Source organism: Equus przewalskii, chromosome 18, assembly GCF_037783145.1.
Source record: "Equus przewalskii isolate Varuska chromosome 18, EquPr2, whole genome shotgun sequence".
In the NCBI taxonomy this organism is placed as follows: domain Eukaryota; kingdom Metazoa; phylum Chordata; class Mammalia; order Perissodactyla; family Equidae; genus Equus; species Equus przewalskii.
In genome coordinates, this window is record NC_091848.1 from 37,945,800 (window position 1) to 37,969,279 (window position 23,480).

The 23,480-nt window shown below is 55.2% G+C and overlaps 1 protein-coding gene across 2 annotated transcripts in view; it reads left to right on the plus strand.

The window, feature by feature from the left end:
- The window catches only part of ADCY5 (adenylate cyclase 5), a 150,462-nt gene that overhangs the window by 92,539 nt on the left and 34,443 nt on the right, over window positions 1–23,480 (plus strand). For both annotated transcript variants that reach the window (XM_070583751.1, XM_070583750.1), the window contains exons 4-11: window positions 8,332–8,443; window positions 10,056–10,183; window positions 12,389–12,547; window positions 13,494–13,635; window positions 15,565–15,705; window positions 20,488–20,510; window positions 21,456–21,600; window positions 22,829–22,926. In XM_070583751.1, coding sequence (XP_070439852.1) covers window positions 8,332–8,443; window positions 10,056–10,183; window positions 12,389–12,547; window positions 13,494–13,635; window positions 15,565–15,705; window positions 20,488–20,510; window positions 21,456–21,600; window positions 22,829–22,926 — 948 coding nt within the window. The remainder of the gene's footprint in view (window positions 1–8,331; window positions 8,444–10,055; window positions 10,184–12,388; window positions 12,548–13,493; window positions 13,636–15,564; window positions 15,706–20,487; window positions 20,511–21,455; window positions 21,601–22,828; window positions 22,927–23,480) is intronic.

Genomic DNA, 23,480 nt, shown 5'->3' on the forward strand with positions numbered 1-23,480 from the left:
AGGCTACCAGGGGAGAGTTAAGGTCGGGTAACCCAATACCCCAAGGGTTTCAGGGGACAGGGAATCCCCCAGCTAGGCCCGAGAGGGTACTGAAGGAGTCTTCACTTCCATAAGGGTCCCTACCGAATAAGGAGGCCCACACCTGACTGGCCTGTCCCCACGCTGGGGCCCTTAGATTTTAAAGGTTGTGGATGGTGAGGAGGCCCAGAGTTCATTCTAGAGACTCTGCTCTCTGTGCGAATGGAGAGAAGGCCGCCTCCTCCAGGGGGTGCCAGGCCCCTGCTGAGGAAACCGGGTCCTCCCAGGACTCCATCTCTTTGGACCCTGGGAGGAGTTCAGGACGGAGTCGGGGCGGGACAGCGGGGGTGGGGGTGGGGGGCATGTCTTGGCTCACTGGCTTGAATCAGAGCCTCTTTCTCAGGGACCCAGGAGCTCTGTGGGGCTGGAGCTGGGCTGGCAGAGGGACTGCTGACCCAGGTGACACCCACTCTCTACACAGCAGGGATGTAGCAGAGTCTGGGGAGGGCTGCCCTACCCTCACTCCCACCCCCTCCCCTCCCTTCTCTCCCCAGTCTCTCCTGACCCTCCCCCTTTTAAGGTTATCATCTCCTCTCCTGTCTCTTTCAAGGACTTGGCTGTGCTCCCCAGGCTGCTCTGGTGTCTGGCTCAGCTACAGCGTAGTTCTGAATTATAATGACCTCAAGACAGTATCCAAGATTCTCAGATACCTGTGGGCAGACTGTGCACCCTGTGGGTCGAGAGGGAAAGTGTTTACCTCCAGTCACGTCCCCAGCCAACTGACCACATGAGGAGTGGTCCATAAATACCCGACATTCCTGTTTCCAACCTGATATTAAGAAAAGTATTCTGAACTCTATGCTCAGACCAATTAGAGATATAAGTGGTTTTTATATTATTAGCTCATTCATTCCACAAACATTTATTGAGCTGCTACTATGTGCCAGTCATGACTAGGAGTAGATGGGATGGACACTGTGCTTGCCCCTTACCAGTGAGGAATATCCAGCCTTCACCAGTGAGGCTGGGCTGAGCCAGGTGCTATGGGAACAGTGGCCTGAGGACCAGCTGGCCCCATTGGAGGAGCTGCTGGGACAGAGTCTTTTCTTTTTAATTAACTGACTAATTAATTATTTTAGTTGTAGTAAAATATACATACCATAAAACTTACCATTTTATCCATTTTTAAGCGTACAGTTCAGTGGGATTAGGCACATTCACGTTGGTGTGCAACCATCACCACCATTCATCTCCAGAACTTTTTATCTTGCAAAACTGAAATTCTATACCCATTAAACACTAACTCCACATTCCACCCCTCCCCCCAGGCCCTGGCAAGCACCATTGTACTTTCTGTCTTCATAAATTTGACCACTCTAGGTACCTCATATAAGTGGAATCATACAGCTTTTGTCCTTTTGTGGCTGACTTATTTCACTTAGCATAATGTCTTCAAGGTGTCATCCATATTGTAGCATGTGTCAGAATTTCCTGCCTTTTTTGCTGAGGAAGATTAGCTCTGAACTAACATCTGTGCCAATCTTCCTTAACTTCATATGTGGGTCACCACCACAGCATGCTGATGAGTGGTGTAGGTCTGCGCCTGGGATCCAAACCCGTGAATCCAGGCTGCTAAAGCAGAGTGTGCCAAACTTAACCACTAGGCCATCAGGCTGACCCCAGAATTTCCTTCCTTTTTAAGGCTGAATAATATTTCATTGTATATATATATTACCACGTTTTGTTTTTTCATGCATCTGTTGATGGACACTTGGGTTGCTTCCACCTTTGGCTGTTGTGAATAACTCTGCTATGAACATGGGTGGACAAATGCCTCTTTGAGGCTCTGCTTTCAGTTCTTTTGGGTATATACCTAGAAGTGAAATTTCTATATCATATGGTAATTCTATCTTTTATTTTTTGAGGAACCCCGTCCTGCTTTCCATATTTGTTCACCATTTTACCTTTCCACTAATGGTGCACAAGCGTTCCAATTTCTTCACATCCTTGCCTGGGGTTGGGTCCTGACAACAGACCTGAGTTTGCCTGGGATACAGAATGGGGATCGATGGGGAATGGAGCCAGCAGCCAGCAAGGACTTAATCATTTTAGCTCTCTGGACTCAAAATGGGGAGCCTAGGGGGAGACAGGAAGGGAGACAAGTCAGGGCGAAGAGGCGCTGACCCGTTAAACACGTCAGGCTCTGTGTTTGAAACAACTGGGATCAGTTGTGACTCGTGATTCTGATTCTAATGAGAATCCAGACATAAGAAGGATTGTTTTGGGCGGAGGAAGTCAAAGGAGACATCGTGGAGGTGGCAGGGTTGGAATCAGGTCCTAAAAGAAGAATGTGATTTGTTTTTGACCTTTTAAACATAAACATTCTTGTTATACAGAGGATGTATGTTCTTTGTAGAAAATTGGGAAATAGGAGCAGTATAGAGAAGGAGATAAAAAGCACCGTATTCTCCCCCCGAGAAGTCACTGGCTGCTGAGGGTCTTGGTGCAGTTCCCATCTCTCTTCGAGGGCTCCTCCCTCAGGAAGCATTTCCCCAGCTCTTCTAACACACTGTAAACGGAAAGTCTGGAGGTGCTGCAGGTGGTACGTTGTCTGGGTGGCGGGAGCAGGATTTGGTGGGTAGAAACAAGATCGAGGGGTCAGGGCATGGAATGGGGTCGCAGGAGGCCCTGAGGCTGGCAACATGGGTTCCAGGGCATACACTGACTCCAGACCCCCTGGACCTGGTCCTGACGGCCAAGCCAGTCACAAGGCCCCTTCACTTTCTGAAGGAAGGTGTCCCATCTCTGTGAGTGGAATGGACTCTCTCTGTTGGTGGAATCTGTGCCGACATCCAGTGTGTGCAGCAACCTCTCCCCTGTGCCTCTCCCAGCCGGTGCCCTCAGATGGTCCTCTGGCTGCTCCTCGTCCCTATGCCCCTCTCTAACCGTTTTTCCACCAGCCCTTGGAAAATGCCCAGTTGTCTGGTATTCATTCTCAGCCAGGTGTTGACAAGAGCACGCCTGATTGTGCTGCTCACCCAGCGTGTGTGAGTGACCCATCGCCCCTCCTTTATCTTACAAGGGGCCTGGACCCTGGCGGCTTCCCAGGTTGTATGGCTTGTAGCACAGAAAGGGCAAACTGCAGGGATAGCCTTCCTGGTCAAGAAGAGACCCCGGCCTGTGGCTGGGCCTCTCCAAGCTACACACCGGGGGGGCCTCCAGGGTGCTTCCCACCCTGCTTCTGCAAGACCTCCAGCTCCCGCCTGGCCCAGCATCCTGGGAGTTGGGCTGAGACCTTGCCATACACCCTTCCCACCCCCACCCCATGACTGCTGTGCCCCCAGGCCCCTGCTTCTCCTGAGTCCATCTCCATAGACAGTTTGCCTCTTGGCATTTCTTGAGTCCCCTCCCGACAGAATGCTTGAGATCAGGGGAGCAGGTCCTCAGTGCTGCCCTCTGCCCCAAACACTAGGAGAACTCCGCTCTGGTGTTCAGAGGTGCTGCCGGATGTGGCTTCCACAGAGCAGGGTCAGACGCTGACGGCTTCATCAAGTCACAGGGCCTGTTGGCAGCGAGAGGGAGCAACAGTGAAGAAATGCGCTTAACCAAAACTGCATGTTGTAAAGCCGAGCTGAAGCTGTGACAGAGAGCTGAAGGGCCTGTCGGGGTAATTGGGATGAAGCGCCTGCCCGCTCCTGCCTCTGGAGTAGAATGCAAGCGACTGTGAGTGATGGATGGCAGGCAATTAGGGAGGAGCGCACAGCCAGAGTGGGCCTTCCCCGCCTCTGCCGCCTGCCGGGAGGGCCTGAGCGCATCGCCAAGATGAGCTCTCAAGTGGGGACTGATCGATGAATTAGCACCTTACTGCACGTCTGGGCTCAGCGCTGGTTGTAAGATGGCCCTCAGAGTCACTGAGGAGCAAATCGGGAAATCTTGGCCAGCAGAACAGACAGTCTGCCACTGGGTAAACCTCATAAAACAGAGGTGCCTCCAGAAGTGACAGTCATTAAGTAGAATGCTCCCCCAAGTGACTTTGCCTCTGACAGGATGTGGGGGGAATGTGGAGGTGGCCAGGTTTCCATCAGTGTCAGGGAGAGGCTGCAGGGGTTCAGAGTTGGGACCTCAGAGACCCTGTCCAAGCTTCCTTGCACGTTTGAAGCCCTGCTTTGAGGCACCTCCTCCCTGGCTGGCTGGCAGGTCTGTCACACCACCTGAAGGGAGCCAGCTACCCGCCCCTCCCTGATTCCTCAGCCACTGCTGACAGCCCTGGGAGGGGGCCATGCAAGAGCAGATCCCAGGAGACGGGAGGGAGGGTCAGGCTTTCTTAGCCACCTGGAGGCCACACTAATGTTGTTTCCCATGTCTCCTGGCACAGATCCAGGAAGCTCCCCGTGGCCTCTGTAACCATTCCCCTATCTATTCCAAGAACACTGCTGGAGCATCTGCTGGGTGCCAGGCCTGCAGCTCTCGGATGACGTGCTGGGGACCCTAAGAGGCCCAGTGGGATAGATAGAAGAGCTATTGGAGTTGCTGGTCCTGCCCCTTCCTTGCTCTGAAACTATGAAAATTCTCTGTCATTGAACAAATATATATTAGGCGGTGTTGCGGGTCGAATCGTGTCCCCCAGAAGATATGTTGAAATCCTAACCCCTGGGACCTGTGAACGTGACCTTATTTGGAAACAGAGTCTCTGCAGATGAAACCAAGTTAAGATGAGGTTCTGCTAGAGCGGGATAGGCCTCTGATCCAATAGAAGTGGTGTCCTCATAAGAAGAGGAGAGACAGACACACAAGGAGAAGCCCATGTGACAGCAGAGGCAGAAATTTGGAGTGATGCGGCCACAAGCCGAGGACTGTCAGCCACCACCAGAAAGAGGCAAGGAAGGATTATGCCCAGGGTCTCAGAGGGAGTGAGGCCCTGCTGACACCTTGATTTCGGACTTCTGGCCTCCAGACCTGAGAGAGAATAAATTTCTATTATTTTAAGCCCCCCAGTTTGTGGTACTTGTACAGCAGCCCTGGGAAATAAATACAGGCACCTACTCTGTGCTGTCCTGTGCTGGGTGGGTGGGTGAGTGTGGGAAGGGTAGATAGAGTGGAGGGCAAGGTGGACATGACCTGTGCTCATTCATTCGGTCATTGGGTTGCAAATTTTATTAAGCGTGTCCTCTGTGTGCCAGACATCATGCTGGCGCTGGGATGAAGCCAAGAATCGAGCAGACAAAAATGTCTCCCTCTGGGAGTTTACATTCTAGTAGAGAGAGATGGACAGGAGCGTAACAACTGCAAAGTAATAATAAATAGTACCTTAGACGGTGAAAAGTGCGATGGAGACAAATGGAGCAGGGAGGGGAGACAGACTTCTGGGAGGGGCCCTAGGTTTAAGTAGGGCAGCGGGGGCCTCCTTGAGAAGGTGGCATTTGAACTGGTGCAGTGGTTTCCAACTCCGGCTGCAAATAGAATCACCAGCGAAGCTTAAAATAAACAAAAACAATAATGGCAGAGCCCCACCCAGGCCAGTTGAGTCAGGGTCTCCCGGGTGGGGCTCTGGGACTCTCTGTAGAAGCTCTGGGGTGATTCTAGGGGGACCAGGTCTCAGAATGACTGGTCTATGGGAGGAGAGCACAGCGCCGAGGCCCAGCAAGGTGCCCTGTGGGGAAGGAGGGCAGTCGCAGGCCTGGCCACATCTGGACGTGGCACGCAGCGGGGTCAGAGCTCAGTGAAGCGAGGCTAGGCCCCCTGAGCCCTGTCCACACACATCTCGTGTTCTGGGGGCGGCCCCTTCTCTTCCTCCTCCTTCTTCCCCTCGGATTGGCGCTGTGGGTTACCTTGCCCAGGAGCAGGCCTGCCTCTGCCGGGTTCTGGGACTTTGTTCTTTCCTACTGTGAGGGTCTCAGCAGCCCCCAAAGCCAGGCCTCTGCTGTGTAGCCCTGAACCCAGAGTGGAACAGCTGGGCATGGTGTCGCTGGCTGTGCATTTGAAATACTGAGGTCAGCCAGGGGTCTCTCACTCAATGTCTTCCTTGACTCTGGTGCAGCCAAGCTTGGCCACAACCTGCCTTGGCTTTCATCTTCTGAGGCCGCTGCCTCGGAGGCTGCCCGCTCTGGAGCAGCTTGTCTGATGTTCTGATGTCCTGAGTCCTGGGGCCTGACGGGACAGCGTCTCTCCTCTCTGCTTCTCCTCCTCACCTTGTCTGCTTTCCCCTCATTGTCTCGTCTCTTGTCACATCCCTGCATTTCTCCCACTCTCTTTGGCTTTCCCCGGCAGTTGTCTTTGCTGATCCAGCTGGGCTCAGAGCGGCCTGAGGAGCCAGGGTGCCAAGAGAGAGCTCTGGGCTCAGCACCTGGGGTCTGCCCTCTTGTACTTTCCTGGGAGGTGACACAGCCTGGCTGGAGCCCTGGGATGCACTCTCTGGTGGCCCAGCCCGTCTCCACGTCCCCTTGTGTGAGCTGGTGAGCAGCTGCTGAGTGTGGTCCCTCTGGGTGGAGTCCTGTCCTCACCTACCTACAGCAGCTCACACATGCCTCTTACGGCTCCCTCTGTCCCACATACATTGCCAGACCATTGAATTACGCTCGTATTCCTTTAAGATGACTGCAGGGCCAACAGACAGCATAGGATTTACTGATTCAACTCCTGGACTGTGAAGCCAGGTTGCCTGTGTGGCCTTGGGCAGGTAACTCAACCTCTCTCTGCGTCAATTTTCTCACCTATAAAAGTAGGATACTGACCTCACAGGGTGGTTGTAGGGCTTAAATGAGTTAATACATATAAAGTGCTTAGAACAGTGTCCAACTGTTTTAAAACGTAGGTTTTATTATTATTCAGGTGTGGTGAGGCCAGTGGATCAGGAGACGACTTCCATTGAAGAGGCAGTTTGTTACGCACAGTTCCCAAGAGGAGGGGGCACGCCACCCCTTGAGGGGGCCCCACAGGGAAGCACCCCAATTGGGCAGGAGGCAGAGGGGGGCGAAGCATGGGCAAGAGCCTTTATGATGGTTTCTGTGGGAAGGAACAGGTGAGGCAGGGTAGGCGGGCTTAGGATGGGCTGGTTTGAATAATGTCAGCAGGCTTTGGGGTGTAGGGCCTGTCCCGAGTTGTCTGGTACCTGTCCCTGGGATGCTGGGGGCAGAGCAGTAGGGGCCCGGGTGTGAGAGCCTGATTGGGGCTGGGGCTCTGGACTCTGAGGCGAGTTGTTGACTGTCTCGAGGAATTGACCCGTCTGGGAGGGACAGGCTCCCGGGGGTCACAAGGCCCCTGATGTCAAACACCAGAATGAAAAGACATGCTTAATGTACTGGCACACATTTTTGGAATAAAATGACAAAGTACGTTTAGTTCTACATTCTCAATTTAAAAAATGAGATGGTTGCTTCTGGAACCGCAGGAGCCGCGTGGTGGAGTGGAGGAGCAGAGGCCCGGGGGGTGGAGGCCACCGTGCTGTGGTCTCCAGCCTCTTCCCTGGGGCTCAGCCTCCTCTCCGTGAGATGGAGACCCCAAGCCTTGCTTCAGGGCAGCCCGGAGGATCCCGATGATGTGTCGGAAGCTCCCATCCCCGTGCCTGGCCACCAGGAGCGTCTCCATGCAGGAGAGTTACTACGTCCCTGTGTCCGTTTTAAGGGAAGAGCTCTAGGGCCCTCACACGTTCCAGCTCTGGGCCTCACCTCTGGTGGTCTGTTATGAAAAAAAAGGAAGGTGTTTTCAATCTTGGGAACACGAGCCTCCAGAAACGGATAAAAGATCCAAAACGTGCAAGGCAGGGACTGGCTGGTGCATTTGACGGGGCTCCTGGGGCTGAGGCTGGAGGAGCCGTCTGGATGAGGCGGGGGCTTCCGGAGATGCACGCAGACTGGCCGTGTCTTCCTCCCTCCTCCCTGTGGCTCTTTCAGTCTGTCCTTTCTGGAGGACTCCCTCGAGATGCTCTCTCCAGAGCAGATGAATCAAAGGCCTCCATCCCTAGGCCCAGCTACCTTGAGGGGGTGGCTCGGGTCGGACAGGGCCAGGCCGCTATCTGTGGTCACCTCAGGCAGACACATGCTCCCAGGTCTCATGCGCCTCTGCGCCTTTCCTCCTGGGAGGAGTGAGATGCAGGTAGAGTACAGAAAGGAGGACTGGATTGGCGTTTCCCTGCCAGCTGGGAGAGGCCACCCTCTCAGCTCTCTGGTGCCAGGGCCTCTGTCCCCTCCCCAGCAGCTGTTTGGAGCCCTGTAGGACTCTTGCTGCCCAGCAGCCCTCTTATGGCTGAGGGCGGGCCCTGGCTGTGTCCCCCCACCTTCCTCCCTCATGGGGGTCTTCCTCCACCTGTCTCCCCAGCATCCTGTTTGCTGACATCGAGGGCTTCACCAGCCTGGCGTCCCAGTGCACTGCCCAGGAGCTGGTCATGACCCTCAACGAGCTCTTCGCCCGCTTCGACAAGCTGGCCGCGGTGAGTCACCCCGCCCGCTGCCATCAGGCACTCGTGTGCCTGAGCCGAGACAGGAAGGGTGGCCTGACCTGGGCTGCCTGAGTGGGGGTGGTGTGGCCAAGGACTCACTGAACCCCAGGGACAGGCCTGTGCCAGGGTGTGGCCTGCTGGGCAGAGCCCTCTGTTGGGAACTGGGAACGGCCAGAGTGGCCACGTGGGCTGTGGCTGTGTGTCCTCACGTTGGCCCCAGCCACACACTCACACATGGAGATGCTTTCACAGTGTTGCCGTTCACAAGGGAGCAAGTGGGTGAGCCCTCCATCAGTGGAAGTGGGTGGTGAGGCTTGTCAGTAATACCCCCCAAACCCCAGAAGAATTTCTGTGTGATGGGCATGTTAGGTGTCATAGAGCCACTTTCCTGATGCGATTGGCTGCAGTGATCAGAGAGTGAGTCTGAATCCCAACTGGCCTGCAGACAGCTGTGTGCCACCCCTCAGAGGCTTCCTGAAAGAGGACCCTTAATGTTCCGACAAACTAGAAGTCACACCTGTTGGTGTGGAGCAGTGAACTCATTAGGTCCCTGTTTCCACCTCTGTCATCCTTTCCCAGCTTGTGTGGCTATGGGCGATGCTCTGAGCCTTTGTAGAGTCATTATTTGTCACAGGTCACTTACTACAATGTCCACCAACATGTGGACATGTCCCCTTTGCCCTCCCAGGATGCCAGACCAGATGGTTGATGAGAGGCTGGTGCTGGTCGGAGGTGGTGCCGGGGCCTCTGTGGGCGTTAGATGGTAGGCCCCGCACCTCACTCGTGTTTGTCACTGAACGTGGGTGAGGTGAACCGGTTCATGCCGGGGGCTTGTGCAGTGGATGGGTCTTAAATGAGAGTCCAGGCCACACAGATACTCGAGTGCCAGCGTCCCAGCCTCATGAAGTAGCTTCCGGGAGCCAGATTTGGACAGCTGATAATCGATGGTCAGTGACGTATATCCATGCCAGTTGTGGATTGATCGCGGCCTGCTGGGGTGACCCTGCTGGGCCAGTTACCCGGGGGTGGGGGGGACCGGGGAGCAGCCGGCAGGTCCCTCAGCTCTGTGGGTGTCTTATCACTCAGGGGCTTGCTGGTCTAGCAGAACTCTTTTTGATAAAATTTCAGACAGGCTGAGGGGTCAGGTGAGATTGTGTTTAAATCTCATTTCGGCTTGAATCTTTTTGTAAAAGACGAAGAGTCAGAAAACTGTTCACAGAAGCTGAGGCTGAGAGTCAGAGCACGGTCCAGGGGTGGGGTGGGACGGGGACACTCACACGCAGCTTGGGGCCGTCCTCGCGCTGCCACAGTGGGCCAACTGCATTCTTCCGGGGCCTCTGCTGTGGCCATAACAGTGCGTTCCTGGTCCTGGGGAGGCTGGAGTGCCTCTCTGAGGGCTGCTCGGCCTGTCCTCCGTCCCCCACGCTCCTGATAAGCCCGTCCCAGGGCTGGGGCTGCGCATCCTGCCGGCACTGAGTCTGTACTTGCTGCCCTAAAAGGCAAGTTATTCCAGGCACGGGGTGAATCTGTTTGCCTCCCGTTTCTTTCCCTCCCACTTCTCTTTCCTACTATTTTTAATTTTTAAAATTAATTTGCTTTCCAGGAGAACCACTGTTTACGTATTAAGATCCTGGGGGATTGTTATTACTGTGTTTCGGGGCTGCCTGAAGCGAGGGCTGACCATGCCCACTGCTGCGTGGAGATGGGCATGGACATGATTGAGGCCATCTCGTAAGTGCCTGTCTCCAGGGGGACTGCCCGTCTGCAGGGAGACTGCCCATATGTAGGGGGACTGTCCATGTCTAGGGGGACTGCCCATGTCTAGGGGGACTGCCCACATCTGGGGGGACTGTCCATGTCTAGGGGGGCTGTCCATATCTAGGGTGGCTGACCATCTCTAGGGGGCTGACCATCTCCAGGAGGACTGTCCATCCTCAGGGGAGCTGACTATTTCCAGGGGAACTGTCCATCTCCAGGGGGGCTGACCATCTCCAGGGGGCACTGCCTGTCTCCAGTCTGCAGGGGGCCTGTCTCACACCCTGAGTAACTGACCAGCTGGCTGCCTGGTTGGACAGGGAAACAGTGGGGCAGAGCCCCCTCCAAGGACCACCAGACCTGTCGGGGGGTAGATGTGCACCTCCAGGCTGGGAGCCTTCTCTGGGTCTCCTGGTACACAGCAGCCTGGGAAGCTCTTCCCAGAGAAACGTGTGCTGTGGGAAGGGAGCGCTTTGCAGACTCTGGGCAGCAGGTGTGGACGCACCTCTCCAGGAGGAGGACAAGCTGGCAGCCGTGCTGTGAGCGGCTCTTGCACGCCAGTCTTTCATATCTTCTCACAGCCAGGCAGCTAGGGTGGAACTCTCTGCCCCATTTCCTCCCAGATGAGAAAGGCTGGACTCAGGTTAAGCAGCTCCCCAGGGTCATACTACTGGACAGGTGAATTCAAACACAGGTGTTTCTATTTTAGGAAAACCCATCCTTCCTGGGAGCACAGCAAAAAGGGTCTTTGGCCAATTCTTGGTCACTGCTGGCCATAGCAGGAACCCCCGTCCTTAAAATCCATGGACAATCCAAGCTTACATGTCAGCCAGGGAGCGGGTCAGAGATTGCATCCAGGGTCAGTAACTTTGAACTTTAGAAGGGGCCTGGGCAGGGGCAAAGGGAAAGCCACAGTGGGCAAGGTCAGAGGTCAGAGCAGCTGTCCAGGAAGGTGGCTGCCTCCATTCAGTTTGGCTCAGTTCCATTCGGCGGTGTTTGCTGAGTGCCCCTGCGTCCTGAGCTAGGCGTCCGTTGCAAGAGAGAGGCTGGGATTGCATTGCTCTGATACCAGGCATGCCGAGTGGATACCACCAGGTCAGAGAGGCAAACTGGTGGGCGGGCTAAGGAGGGGGCTGTCCATTCCATTGGGAGGACGGAGAGAGGCTTCCTGAAGGAGGTGGCCCTGGAGTTTAGCCAAAAAGGTAGAATGAGCTGTCATCAACCTAAGCAAGTGGCCAGAGGCATTGTGGATGGAAGGAACAGCTCCAGTAAAGGTGTTTGCAGATTGATCCCAGGACAAGAGAAATGATGAATGACGTATATCTTCCCTGTGGTGGGTGTCAGCCCCTTGCTGGTGGGGTGGGGTGGAGGGCGGGAGTCCAAGTGGTCACTGCCTCTCAGATGGCTGAGTGGGCCCATCCCCAGGGTGTCAGGGAGGGTCCAGGTCCCTGAAAAGTGCACGCTGAGTGTCTTACCACAGAGCACCTGCATCCTCTTCCGCAGACACAGACCTGGAGATATACAGTCAGTCCCACTCCCCTCCCACAGAGGGCCTCCTGTCTATTGGGGACTCCTGGGTACATGGTGCACGTGGTGGGGACTGGAGCTGTGTTCTAGCACCTGGAGCACCCTCAGTCCCCTGCACCTGCCCAGGCCCCCGTTCTTTCCTGAGCAGGAGTATGTCTTTCAAAACTCTGTTAACCACCTTTCTCCATTATCCTGCTAACGTCGAAGCAGCAGCAATGAGGATAAATCCAAGAGCGTTATGTGAATGGGATTTGGAGTGGCTGTAACTTCCCTGTTTGGCTCAAGTCGGCACTAATGTGTATTTGCATTTTCAGATCACGATTTAGTTGACTGAGGGTAGCGATCGCCCGAGCGCCCCGGGTGCCCGAGTTGGGGGAAGCAGTAGGGCCTGGGCTTTAGTGTGAGGCGCTGCGCCACCTTGTGGCCAAGACAGGAAACAGCGCCTCTCACAGATTACAGCACCTGAGCAGCCCGGCCCAGCCCCTGCCCTTCGCAGGGAACGGTTTCTGATTGGATTTGGGCTGGACCAGAGAGAAATGACTGTGAGCCCCACACCTTCTGACGCATCCCCGACCCCCTGCTCTCCAGCCTCGCCCCTGCTCTGTGTGCCTGGTCCCTGATCCTCTCCCAGCCTTACCCCTGCTCCATCCCCAGGTTGGTCCGGGAGGTGACAGGGGTGAACGTGAACATGCGCGTGGGAATCCACAGCGGGCGAGTACACTGCGGTGTCCTTGGTCTCAGGAAGTGGCAGTTCGACGTCTGGTCTAACGACGTCACGCTAGCCAACCACATGGAGGCTGGAGGCAAGGCGGGGTGAGTGAGGACCACTGCGGTGAGCGAGGACCTCGGGCAGCGGGGCAGCGCGGGGCCCAGACTTTGCTTCTCACCCTGCCCCACCCACGGTGACTGTCGTAGGAGCGGGGCAGTGGGCAGGACGGGGTCACTTGCAACCCTGGGGTTGGCAGAGTTAGGTGAAAATTACTCTACCTGGCAAATTACTTACCCCTCACCATGGCAAGTAGGGGTAGGGGGCTTCGTCTCCACCTTTGCAGAGTCTTCATGTGGAAGATATGTACACAAACGCTGTGGTTTGTGAGATGCAGTAGGTAGGGCGGAGTTCTAGAGGAGGGAGCCGGGGATAATTTCCAGTGTAGCCAGGACAGAAAGGAGGTGGAATGTGAGCTGGCCTGGATGACTGGGCAGGATTCGGGCTGGTGAGGAGGGTAGGGAGGGGAGAGTGTGCCAGGCTGAGGGAAGGGTGTGAGGGCAGGCACAGGTGTAGGAAAACAGTGTTTCCAAGGAATCCGAAGTAGAGCAGACGGCCTTTTAGGGACCAGTGGAAGGAACAGTGCCTGTGTTAAGAAGGACGTTCATGCCAGGCTGGGGAAGTTGGACTCGATCCTGTAGTCAGCAGCAGCTGCTGTTGGCTTCTGAGCAGGTTTGCAGAGTTTGTGAGCCTGGAGCCGGTGTCCTCCCAGCAGGCTGACAATGTATCGTGTTATTACAGTAATATAACACAGAGGGGAGATGGTGTGGTGCTGTGGACAGGAGCTGGGACGGGTCCCCCGAGCCATCTGGTGACCTTGGAGGGATGCCGTGTGCTGAGGTTGGGACGAAGGTTGGGGCTAGCGTTTGAGCCAGAGTTTGGGGCCCTGGGCTTTGAATTGGGATTGAGTTGGTTGCAGTTTGTTCTGCATAGGAGCTGGAGTTCTGAACTCATTTTCTGCCCTCCCCACCCTGTTTCCCTGCCCACCTGTAGACGCATCCACATCACCAAGGCCACACTCAACTACCTGAACGGTGACTACGAGGTGGAGCCAGGCTGTGGGGGCGAGCGCAACGCCTACCTCAAGGAGCACAGCATCGAGACCTTCCTCATCCTGCGCTGCACCCAGAAGCGGGTCCGGGGGCTTGGGGGCCGGGGAACTAGGGGGCTCAGAGTCTTCGTTCTTTGAGGGAGGGAACTTTTCTTAGCTTACTGCTTCCTTCTCTTGCTCTTTCCTTGAGTCAAGTCGTGAATTCCTAATGCATCTCAGGAAGGACATGAGAGTTAACCGAGGCCTTGCAAAGGCTGATGGCAAAGAGGGAATGATTTCATTTTGCTTCTGTTGCAAAAATGCAACAGGCCTCAAATCATTTAGCAGCGATACATCTGAAGGCCACGAGATGGCAGTGAAGCACCAAGGAAATCTGGGTATACCAGATATTTTATCTCCAGCTCGTTCCTTTTCTGTTGCCTAAACTAAGTGGACATTTGTCCTCCTCCGTCTCTCTCTCTCTCCCTCTCTCTCAGTGTCTGTCTCTGCCTGTACTCATATATCTGTTGTTTCTTGAACCCCTGTTTTTTCCCATCTTTTACTTTCTAGTCTCTTCCTTCTTTCTCATTTTGTCTCAGCCCACACTTGCCAAAATACAAAACTGAATTATTAGCAGACCTCAGTGTTCTATTTTTAATAGTGCCACATTCCATGTTCTTAATTTTTAAAGCAGATGAAGAGAACATTTCCTATTTCTCCCTAGATTAAAATGCCTTTTCCTTAGGAGTCTTTCAGTTGAATTTATCTGTTGGTCAGAGCCCTTTGAGAGAGAATACCTTCCCCTTTTCTTTCCTAAGAAGTTAAAGATAAAATGAAACTGTGGGAAAAGTTCAGAGGAAGTCTTGGATGGAGCAGAAGATTTTTCAAGGGAGGAGGGGCTCTTCCGGGAAGGTGTCCACCCTGAGAGGGACATCGAGGGGCAGTGTGTCCCGCCACAGCAGCACACCCGGGACACGGGTCCTGGCTGCAGGGCCTCTGAGGCAGCTGTGTCAGGCCCCCGCACAGACACCAGGAAGGGGTGTGGGAGGCTTTAGGGCACTTTGAGGAGAGCTCCTAGTGGCTTGATTGACACATTTTTAAACATTTGCTTGTTGTTTGGCCAGAGTATAAATGAGCTGGGATCCTCCCAGGCCGTCCTCCCACATTCCTCCTCTCTGCTGGTTCCCAAGGCCTCCAGCCCCACCCTCTAGCGCCGCCCAGGCTGAAGCCTCACTCTCTACCCTGGGTTCTCTGGGTCTGGGTCTTCCAGCTTGACAAGCGATCCAGAAAGGATGTCCCTTCAGCAGTGTCAGCTGAAGCAGGCTGTGTCCCTTCCCCTCTGCATCCCTGGTCTGATGGCTCCCTTCTCAGGCTCAGGGAGGGCATTGTGGGGAAGACCACCTCTTCCCTGGGCCTCTCCAACCATCCGCCTCTTGTGCCCATTTGGATGGACGGGCAGACAGATAGACAGAGATCCTGGCTGGCACATGGGTAGCTGGGTGAGGCCCCGTTTGTGTATTTGTGCAATGCATGTCAGCCCTTGAATCTTATAGTTCCAGTGACCCAAACCTCTGGAAGCTGCCTTCTGGGCGGTAGGGCCTGTCCTAATGCCCACTCTGGTAGCACGGGCCTATTTTGGATAAATTGAGTGGAGATTGGAATCCCAGGTTTCCTCTCCCTCTGTCACCCCTGGGCACCTGCAGACCCAGGCTCTGCCACCCTTGAGAATTCCATGCAAACTACAGATGTCCCCGTGCCCCTTTGCTTTCTCACCAGACCCATCTCATCATCCTCTTCTGCCCTGACCTGGGCTAGCCAGGGCTGGCAGGAGGGAGTTTGGAGGGATTTAGGATGTGTGCCCAGGTGAGCTCTGGGATCCTGGCAGACCTCTGGGATCCTGGTTGTGCAGAGAAGAGAGGCACAGCTGCCTAAACCCCTCCCTGGCCTGGCCTCTGGGAGGAATGAGAAAGTCCTCACTGGGGCTCCTCTGGTGGGCCCTGCCCACGGACTGATGCATCTGTGTTGCTCTCCCAGAAAGAAGAGAAGGCCATGATCGCCAAGATGAATCGCCAGAGAACCAATTCCATCGGGCACAACCCGCCACACTGGGGGGCCGAACGCCCCTTCTACAACCACCTGGGTGGCAACCAGGTGTCCAAGGAGATGAAGCGGATGGTGAGTGGCTGGCAGGGCAGTGTGCGGGCACATCCTCCGGGGCAGGGCCTTCCGAGGGTGTGAGGGCTGGGCCAGGCCCCTCCTTCGTCCTAGGGAATCTGGAGAGCCACAGAAGGAAACATTGGAAGGGGGGCTTATCCCAACTTTGGACTAGGAGCCGGAGCACCTGACTTCTGGTCTCGGGCTCTCTCCGTGAGCCTCGCTCTCCCTTGGCATGCCCCATTTGGCTTTGGAACGGAGTGACGACACCCCTTCCTCCCTCCCTCTTGGTAGAGGGCTTGCTGGCGCAGGCTGGAAGCAGGCCCATCTGCCTGGACTCAGGGTCCAGCCAAAGGCTCCAGTGGTCTCTTGGCACTATCTGGTGAGGCCCTGGGGAGTGGAGTGGTTACTGGCTTATCACTCGCCCTTCCAGTACCTGCTACATTTCCCAGGCAGTTGGAACACATCTTTTGGCTCAATTGCTCAGAAACCATCCCAGTGCTTTTTGGCAAGTGCCAGGTGATGGTCCCCTTTGCCCTCTGTGCTGAGAAACACTCCCGCTGACTGCAGCCTTCCGGGGGGGGGGCGTGCAAGTGGAGAGAGCAGAGACCGCAGTGGGGTGCGAGCTCCGTTTCAAGGCTCCTCGCCTGCCTCTGGGGACAGACACCCCTGGGCATCGCCACACACACCAGGGCCGGGCTAACTCAGGATGCGCTGCCCGGGTTCTATCAGCGATGATGGAAAGAAGAATTCAGAGGCGGGGAGGAAGAGGAAGAGCGAAGACAAGAAGTCAAGTTCTTGCAGCAGTGTTCTCCTTCTTTCTTTCCAAGAGCTTGGCTCCTGTATCGGAGCACACTCCTCAGCTCAAGGGCAGCCTGGGTCCAGGTCGGAGTCGCCCACGCTGAGGGAGGGATGGTGAGGAGGGAAGGTGCAGGGAGTGGTGCCCATGTGGCCACTTAGTTCGCACAGAGCCGGGGTCGAGGAGTAAGGCAGGGCATGCCGGCCCCAGGGTCCCTGAGTTGGGGCCTCTGTGGATCAGACTAGGTTTAAGCAGCAGCAGCAGGGTTTAGAGACAGACTCCATGAGAATCCAACAGAGTCAGCAGACAGCGCCAGGGTCTGAGGGAGGAGACAGGCTGGAGACCCAGTCACTGTGCTCCTTGCTAGCTAGCAAGTAGCAGATGATGAAAGTTTAAGGAAAACGTACAGGAGAAAAACTGAATTGAGTCAAGACCTCCATTTTAACTTTTGACGGTAAAGAAGCAACATTTGGGACACCAAGATCTTTGAACGTGGATGTCCACACGCCTGGTCCGTGCTGCTCAGGGTTCCAGCCACCACTTTCTCCCTCCAGGACCCTCCCCAAAGCACAGAGCGGTTGGTGGACCCTCCCTTCTCACCCAGCCCTCGAATAATCTGCAGACCCTGTGCCCACGTGACCAGGACGGTCTAGAGATGAGAGGGGGTGGGAGGACAGGGGGAGCCTGAGAGGGGAGGGGCATATGAAGAGCGGGGAGGCCCTGATCCAGGTGGGAGGGAAGAGAGGAGCAGGGGGCGGGAAGTCAGGAGAGGACAGCCAGAGGAAGCGGGAGACGCAGGGGGAGCTGGAGACGCGGAGAGTGGGGAAGGAACAGGTGGGACAGGATGGAGATGGAGAGGAAGGAAAACCACCAGCAGGCAGGAAAGGTACCTGGTGGGACATTGCCTTCTCCGTTTGAATCTTTGGAAAGTTTTTTCCTTTAGCGATATTTGGTATAAGCAGAATCTTTCATTATTTCTGAGCCTCGGAGGAGGCAGTGTGGATATAAACACCAGCTTGGCAGACACGTTCATCATCGTTAGGACAAGGAGCCTTGGAGGAATTAGCAGAAGGGCTGTAGGTGAGGAAAGGACAGTCTCAGGGGACTGGCTGCTGGATGGCCTCCTCGTGGTGTTAATTGCTTCGTCCAGCGGTGGGGAGGGAGGAGAGCATGTGCGGAAGAGCAGGGTCAAGGACACCTCTGCACAGCTTGAGGGGAAGAGGCTCCCCATCCCCCCTCTGGCTGGGCAAAGTGCCCGGCATCAACGTGCCAACTGCTGTCCCTGCAGCTGCCCAGTCAGAGGGTCCAGCTGGGGATGAGGCAGGTTCCGCAGCTGCCAGACACACCGTGGGCTTTTGATGTCAAACTCGCCTGAAATCTTTGGGAAAGACGCAAAAAGCGAGCTTCTGCCCTGACTGCCACTGAAGATCGGGGAGGAATTAGATTAAGCAGTGACTGAGAGCGGTTGGAAAGGGCTTAACTTGTAGTCAACGGCTTATTTCTTTAACTCTTGTTGCAGCTTTTACTCACCTTTTACAATGTCGTGACCCGCTGTGCCGGTTTATGTTTAGGCCTGAGTGTTGTAAGGTCTCTAAGCTTATTTATTAGCAAGAAGGTCGGCGGGGGAGCGTGCATGGACCTCTGCTCATCTCACCAGCCCAGGGAAGCTCTGCATTCTCCGGGGTGGCGGGCTGAGTGCTGGGGAAGATGAGCAGCCTTGACAGGGCAGGCGTGCAAACGGGACCTGCCCCTCAGTCTGGACGAGCTGAGGGGCCACGGCCTCTGCTCTTGCTTTGGGTCCGAGGGAGAGGATCAGGAACCAGACAGAACCCCTGAGCTGAGCTGCTCCCCAGAAGTGCTCCCCAAACCCCAGGAACCCATCTGAGGGTCCTCCTAGCCCAGTTGAGGACCATTGTCCTAGTAAGCAGGTGGGGGGACTTGAACCCGGCCTGCTGGACAGTGTTCTTAATGACCCTCTGCCATGGTTTATGGATCAAAGTGTTTCTGGCTATTGTCAGTCACCACCCCAATCTGACACTGAACTTTGCACACCGACACGACCCCCATGTGCTTAGAGTGGACCTGGCCCCCAATGCCAGTCCCAGCAGATGACCAAAGAACCCTGGAGAAAGTCAGAAACAGGCCATGAAAAACATTTCAGGTTGATTTTTGAGCTGTAGAGACCAGCGTAGGCATCATCCAGCTCAGTCGTCCTCAGTCCCGCAGGAAAATCGTCGCTGGCCCCTGTGATAGACAGCAGCGGGCCAGCACGTCACCTGATGTTCCCAAGCGAGCTGGCCTGCCCACTCTCTGCTGCCTGCTTGAGCTGGGCACCGAGGCATCCCGGGAACATCCGGCATGGGCCCACCCCTGATGGGGCACTCGCTTGAGTGACACCAACGTCTCCAGCCTGGAGCTGGCATGGGGAAGTGGGCTGGGTCTTGCAGCAGGCATGGAGGGCCTGGCAATTTCTCAGAGGACAAGGAGAAGGGTCTGGCTCGCCCAGGTAGACAACTGCCAGGCAGCCTGGGAGGAGCTCAGAGCCCACGGCTGGGCACTTGGTTATCCCACTAGAGGCTGCCGAGGCCCAGGCAGCCCTCAGCTGGGGGTAGAACGGAGAGCGAGCACCTTGGCGCTGCGTGGACCCCACTTCTGTTTTAGCGCCCAGCAGCTCTGGCTCATGGAGACCAACATAAATCCCACTTTTTGTGTTTCAAGCCATGTCCTCAGAGGGAATGAAGAGAGATGTGTTCGTTAGGGGTTTGGGTTCACCCAGCATTGGCCAAACTCCCCATTTGCCCAACAGTGTGCTCCAGTGTGCTGGGCCAGAAATCAGAGGTCATCTGCCCTTGTCCCAGCAAGCTGAGCCTTACCTGAAACTGCCTGTCCTACCTGTCGCCTCCACCAGTGCCATCCAGATTCCACCCTCGTCCCATTCTAGGGAGCACTCCCTCCATTCTGCCACAACTGGTCAGACCCTGACACACATCGGTCCCTCTGTGGACTTGATAGATTAACTCTAAATAGAGCTTTGAGTTTGGCCACCATAAGGGACCTTCCCACCCTCACCCCTGCCCCGTCTGTATGAACATCACAACAGTAGTCAACTCGGGGCAGGCAGGTCCCTCACCTCCTGGGTCCCCAGCCAGCTCTGGCCTTGTGAGAACGTTGGTTCTCAGAGACAGGCAAAGCTGTTGCAGTAACAGGAGCTTAATTTTCTTAAGCTTGTAACTTGTGAACTCTGGGGAGATTTTATGTGTGCTCAGTGGGGGTGGGGGTAAGTGTGCATGAGTGTGTACGTGCATGGTTATGTGCATGAGTGTGGGGATTAATCAGCTTAGAGGTTTCTTTTATTTTCATCTGAGTAAGTGGCAGAATTGGGAGGGGACCCACCAAGTCCAGGGTCCAGGAGGCGGGGAAAGGGAGGTTTGGGGACATATGACAAGGAAGCAGGTGTGGGGACAGGAAGAGCTTAGACACATGGACTTGCCAGCAGATGAACTGAAGTCACAGTGCGCCCCAGCGTGTAGCACAGAGTCTGACCCATAGGAAGAACCCAGCTCATGGAAGGAAGGAAGGAAAGAACTACTGGGGGCCAGCCCCGTGGCCGAGTGGTTAAGTTTGTGTGCTCTGCTTCAGCGGCCCAGGGTTTTGACGGTTCGGATCCTGGGCGCGGACATGGCACCGCTCATCAGGCCATGCTGAGGTGGCGTCCCACATAGCACAGCCAGAGGGGACCTACAACTAGAATATACAACTATGTACTGGGAGGCTTTGGGGAGAAGAAGAAGAAGAAAAAAGAAGATTGGCAACAGTTGTTAGCTCAGGTGCCAATCTTTAAAGAAAAAAAAAAAACTGAACTGCAACCGTCTCTGTGTCCAAGCTCCTTGGTGGGCTGTAGAGAGAAAATGAGCTGCAGCCTCTGCAGCCACATTTCTGGAAGCTTCATTTTCAGTCCTCTCTGTTCTCACTCCTCTCCTTCTCTCTCTATCCCTCTCTTTTAGGGCTTTGAAGACCCCAAGGACAAGTGAGTAATGTGCCCTTGGCCTGGGGGTGTCTCCGAACCTGCCTTCTAGCTGGGCTTCCCCATGCGCCCTGGAGAATGAGCCCACGCAGTCTTGGCTGAGGGTGCACGGAGCCCACGGCAGCTGACAGAGGGCAGCCCGGGACCCAGGCCGCCTGGCATAGAGAGAGGCTGGGCCTGGCACTGCCCCCTTATAATCTCCACTCTGAGCACACATGTGCACGCAACTACACACATGCACACTCTGCACATGCGTGTGCACACACACACACACGCATACACACACGTGCAGCTCTCAGGGAAATGCCAACTTTGCACCTTGGTGGCCAGCGCCTGGCCACATCCCAGTTCCTTGAGGAAAGTGAATGTCCTCTTTGTCCTTCACTTCCCAGTTCTCAGGGACTGTCAGAAATCCCACTCAAGGACTAGGCTTCCCCCAAGAAATAGGGTTTTTAGTTCAGCACCCCAAGGTCCTGAAACCTGCTTCCCAGAGGGCCCCCAGCCAGGTAAAGGCAGCCAGGTGCTCCCAGGCCCTGTGGCAGAAGTCTCGCCCCGCAATCCCCGCCTTCGTTTCAGGGTGATGGGACAACTGGAGAATGAACAGCACAGAACCGTTACCTGTAGGGGAAGAAACAATTAAGCCTGTGATAATAATTCACAGTATTTTTATAATATGATAATATATCAATAGAGGCAGAAATACCTTATCGTCAGGGAGGCCCTCCCGCCAGCGAGTCTGAGATGGGCAGTTTTCTGCACATATGTGCAGTTATTAAGAGGGGCACTGGGCTTCTGGCCACCCCACTCTCACTCCCAGCTCCCCCACCCCTTATTAGGGCCGATCTTGGGCGACCGCGGCCCCTCTGATGAGTCTGGGTGCAGCGGCAGAGCCGCTGGTGGCATCCCTGGTGGTCAGCCCGTCTTGTGTCTGTGCCTCTTGCTCCCCAGGAACGCCCAGGAAAGTGCAAACCCTGAGGATGAAGTGGACGAATTTCTGGGCCGTGCCATTGACGCCAGGAGCATCGACAGGCTGCGATCTGAGCATGTCCGCAAGTTCCTCTTGACTTTCAGGGAACCTGACTTAGAGAAGAAGGTACAGCACCCGGGGTGGGAGGGAGGTAGGACCAGGGGGACCAGGCCGCAGGACGGCTTCCACCCCATCTCCATCACAGTGGAAAGAACCCCCTTCTTGTCACCTCACTTTCCCCAGCTCTGATGCTGCCCTGCCTGGGAGATGGGGATCTTAGGGAGACTTCCTGCTCAGAAGGGATAAATCTGAACCTCTTCATGCCTCAGTTTCCTTGTCTGGAGAATGGGGCTATTCGACACACCTACCTCACAGGGTCATAGTGAGGATTAAACAAATCCTTGTAAAACACAGTGTCTGCCACAACGTAGATGTTCAGTGTTAATTGCTGTTTGTATTATTTTTGTTATTATTGTTATTATTATCATTATGGACTACCCAGCTGCCTGGTACACTGGAAGCTCAGAATATCAAAGTTGGAAGGGGCAGTCAAGATCTCTTTGTCGCACCTCCTTAAGCTGTGACTTGAGAAAGCTAAAATGCAGAGCAGTTGGGTGACGTGCTCTAGGCCACCCAGTGAAGCAGTGACAGAGCTGGAACCATACCCTGGTCCAGGGTCCTTGCTCCACGTCACAGGGTCTCCCTGGTGTTCGGTTAAAATGGGTTCATGTTGAACTCATGTCACATCAAACGAGGCAAACCTAGTTAGGAGGTAAAACTATGGGAGGGGAACTTACTCTGTTGACCAGCGGTAAATGGAGTTGACCCACAGAGGCCTTACCCTCGCTGGGTGACTCTATGCCCGCTCAGCCTCTGTTCTGCAGCTGGTTGCTGTCAGGAGAGGAGCTGGTGCTGAGAGTTGAAACCTTGGAGATGAGCTCTGTGATTTTGGACAAGTTGCCTGACCTCTCTGAGCCCCAGCTCGCTCACCTCTAAAGTAGAAAGAATAACAGGGCTGTGCCTACTTCTTGGGGCTCTTGTGATGCTGTGCAATGATGCTCACAGACCCCGGCACGTGTCCTAGCGTGTAGCTGGTCTCAGTAACTTAATCATTTTGAATTATCCTCACGGTGACCCGGCCTGCAGAAAGTTTCTGATTTGACATAATTCAGCTGCCCTCCCCACAGGCACCACCTTTGGTGGTTTGGACTGGCTTCCTGAGAGCTAAGGCTAGCACTGGTTCTCGGGTCTTCTCAGTCGTAGGAGGGGGCTGCCCCGAGGGTATCTGGATGGAGTGGGACTGGGGCAGACAGGCCCGGGTGCCTCCGCCCCTCACCCTGCCCTGTCCTTGCAGTACTCCAAGCAGGTGGATGACCGATTCGGTGCCTACGTGGCGTGTGCCTCGCTGGTCTTCCTCTTCATCTGCTTTGTCCAGGTCACCATCGTGCCCCAGTGAGTACCCCATCCCTCCGGTGCTCCCTCCTCCAGCTGCAGGGGCTCGGGGGTGGGAGGGAGGTCACGGAGGAGAGCAGAGGTGGGAGCCTGGGCTGAACTTGCTCGGGCAGGGGAGAAGTTTCCAGGGCTGTCCTCGGTGGGACCAGGAAGCCAGGAGTCTGCCTCCTCTGTGCGGGGGGAGCGACGTGCTCGTTCCCAGGAGGAAACCTGCTCTCTGGGCACCGCCTGCTGCATGAGAGATCCGTCTCACGCTGCATCAGCTCCTCCCGGTTTAACCACACTGTCACCCAAGATCTGCCACAGGCTTGTTTCTGTATGGCCTTGGCTTCTTGCCAAAGACTCAATACATCTTCAAAAGATAAAGGTTTTCTGCTACTCTGGCTATTTCAAAGACTGGATTTCAGGTTCTGAAGGCTTTCCTCAAAGAGATGCTCCTGAACTCTTCTGAGAACTGGCCATGTCGCTGAGGGAGGCTTGTGGCTTCCGAGGGGACAGGGGACCACTCTGAATGGGTGGTGGGCTCTTGGAAATGAAGTGTTTGTTAGACAGTC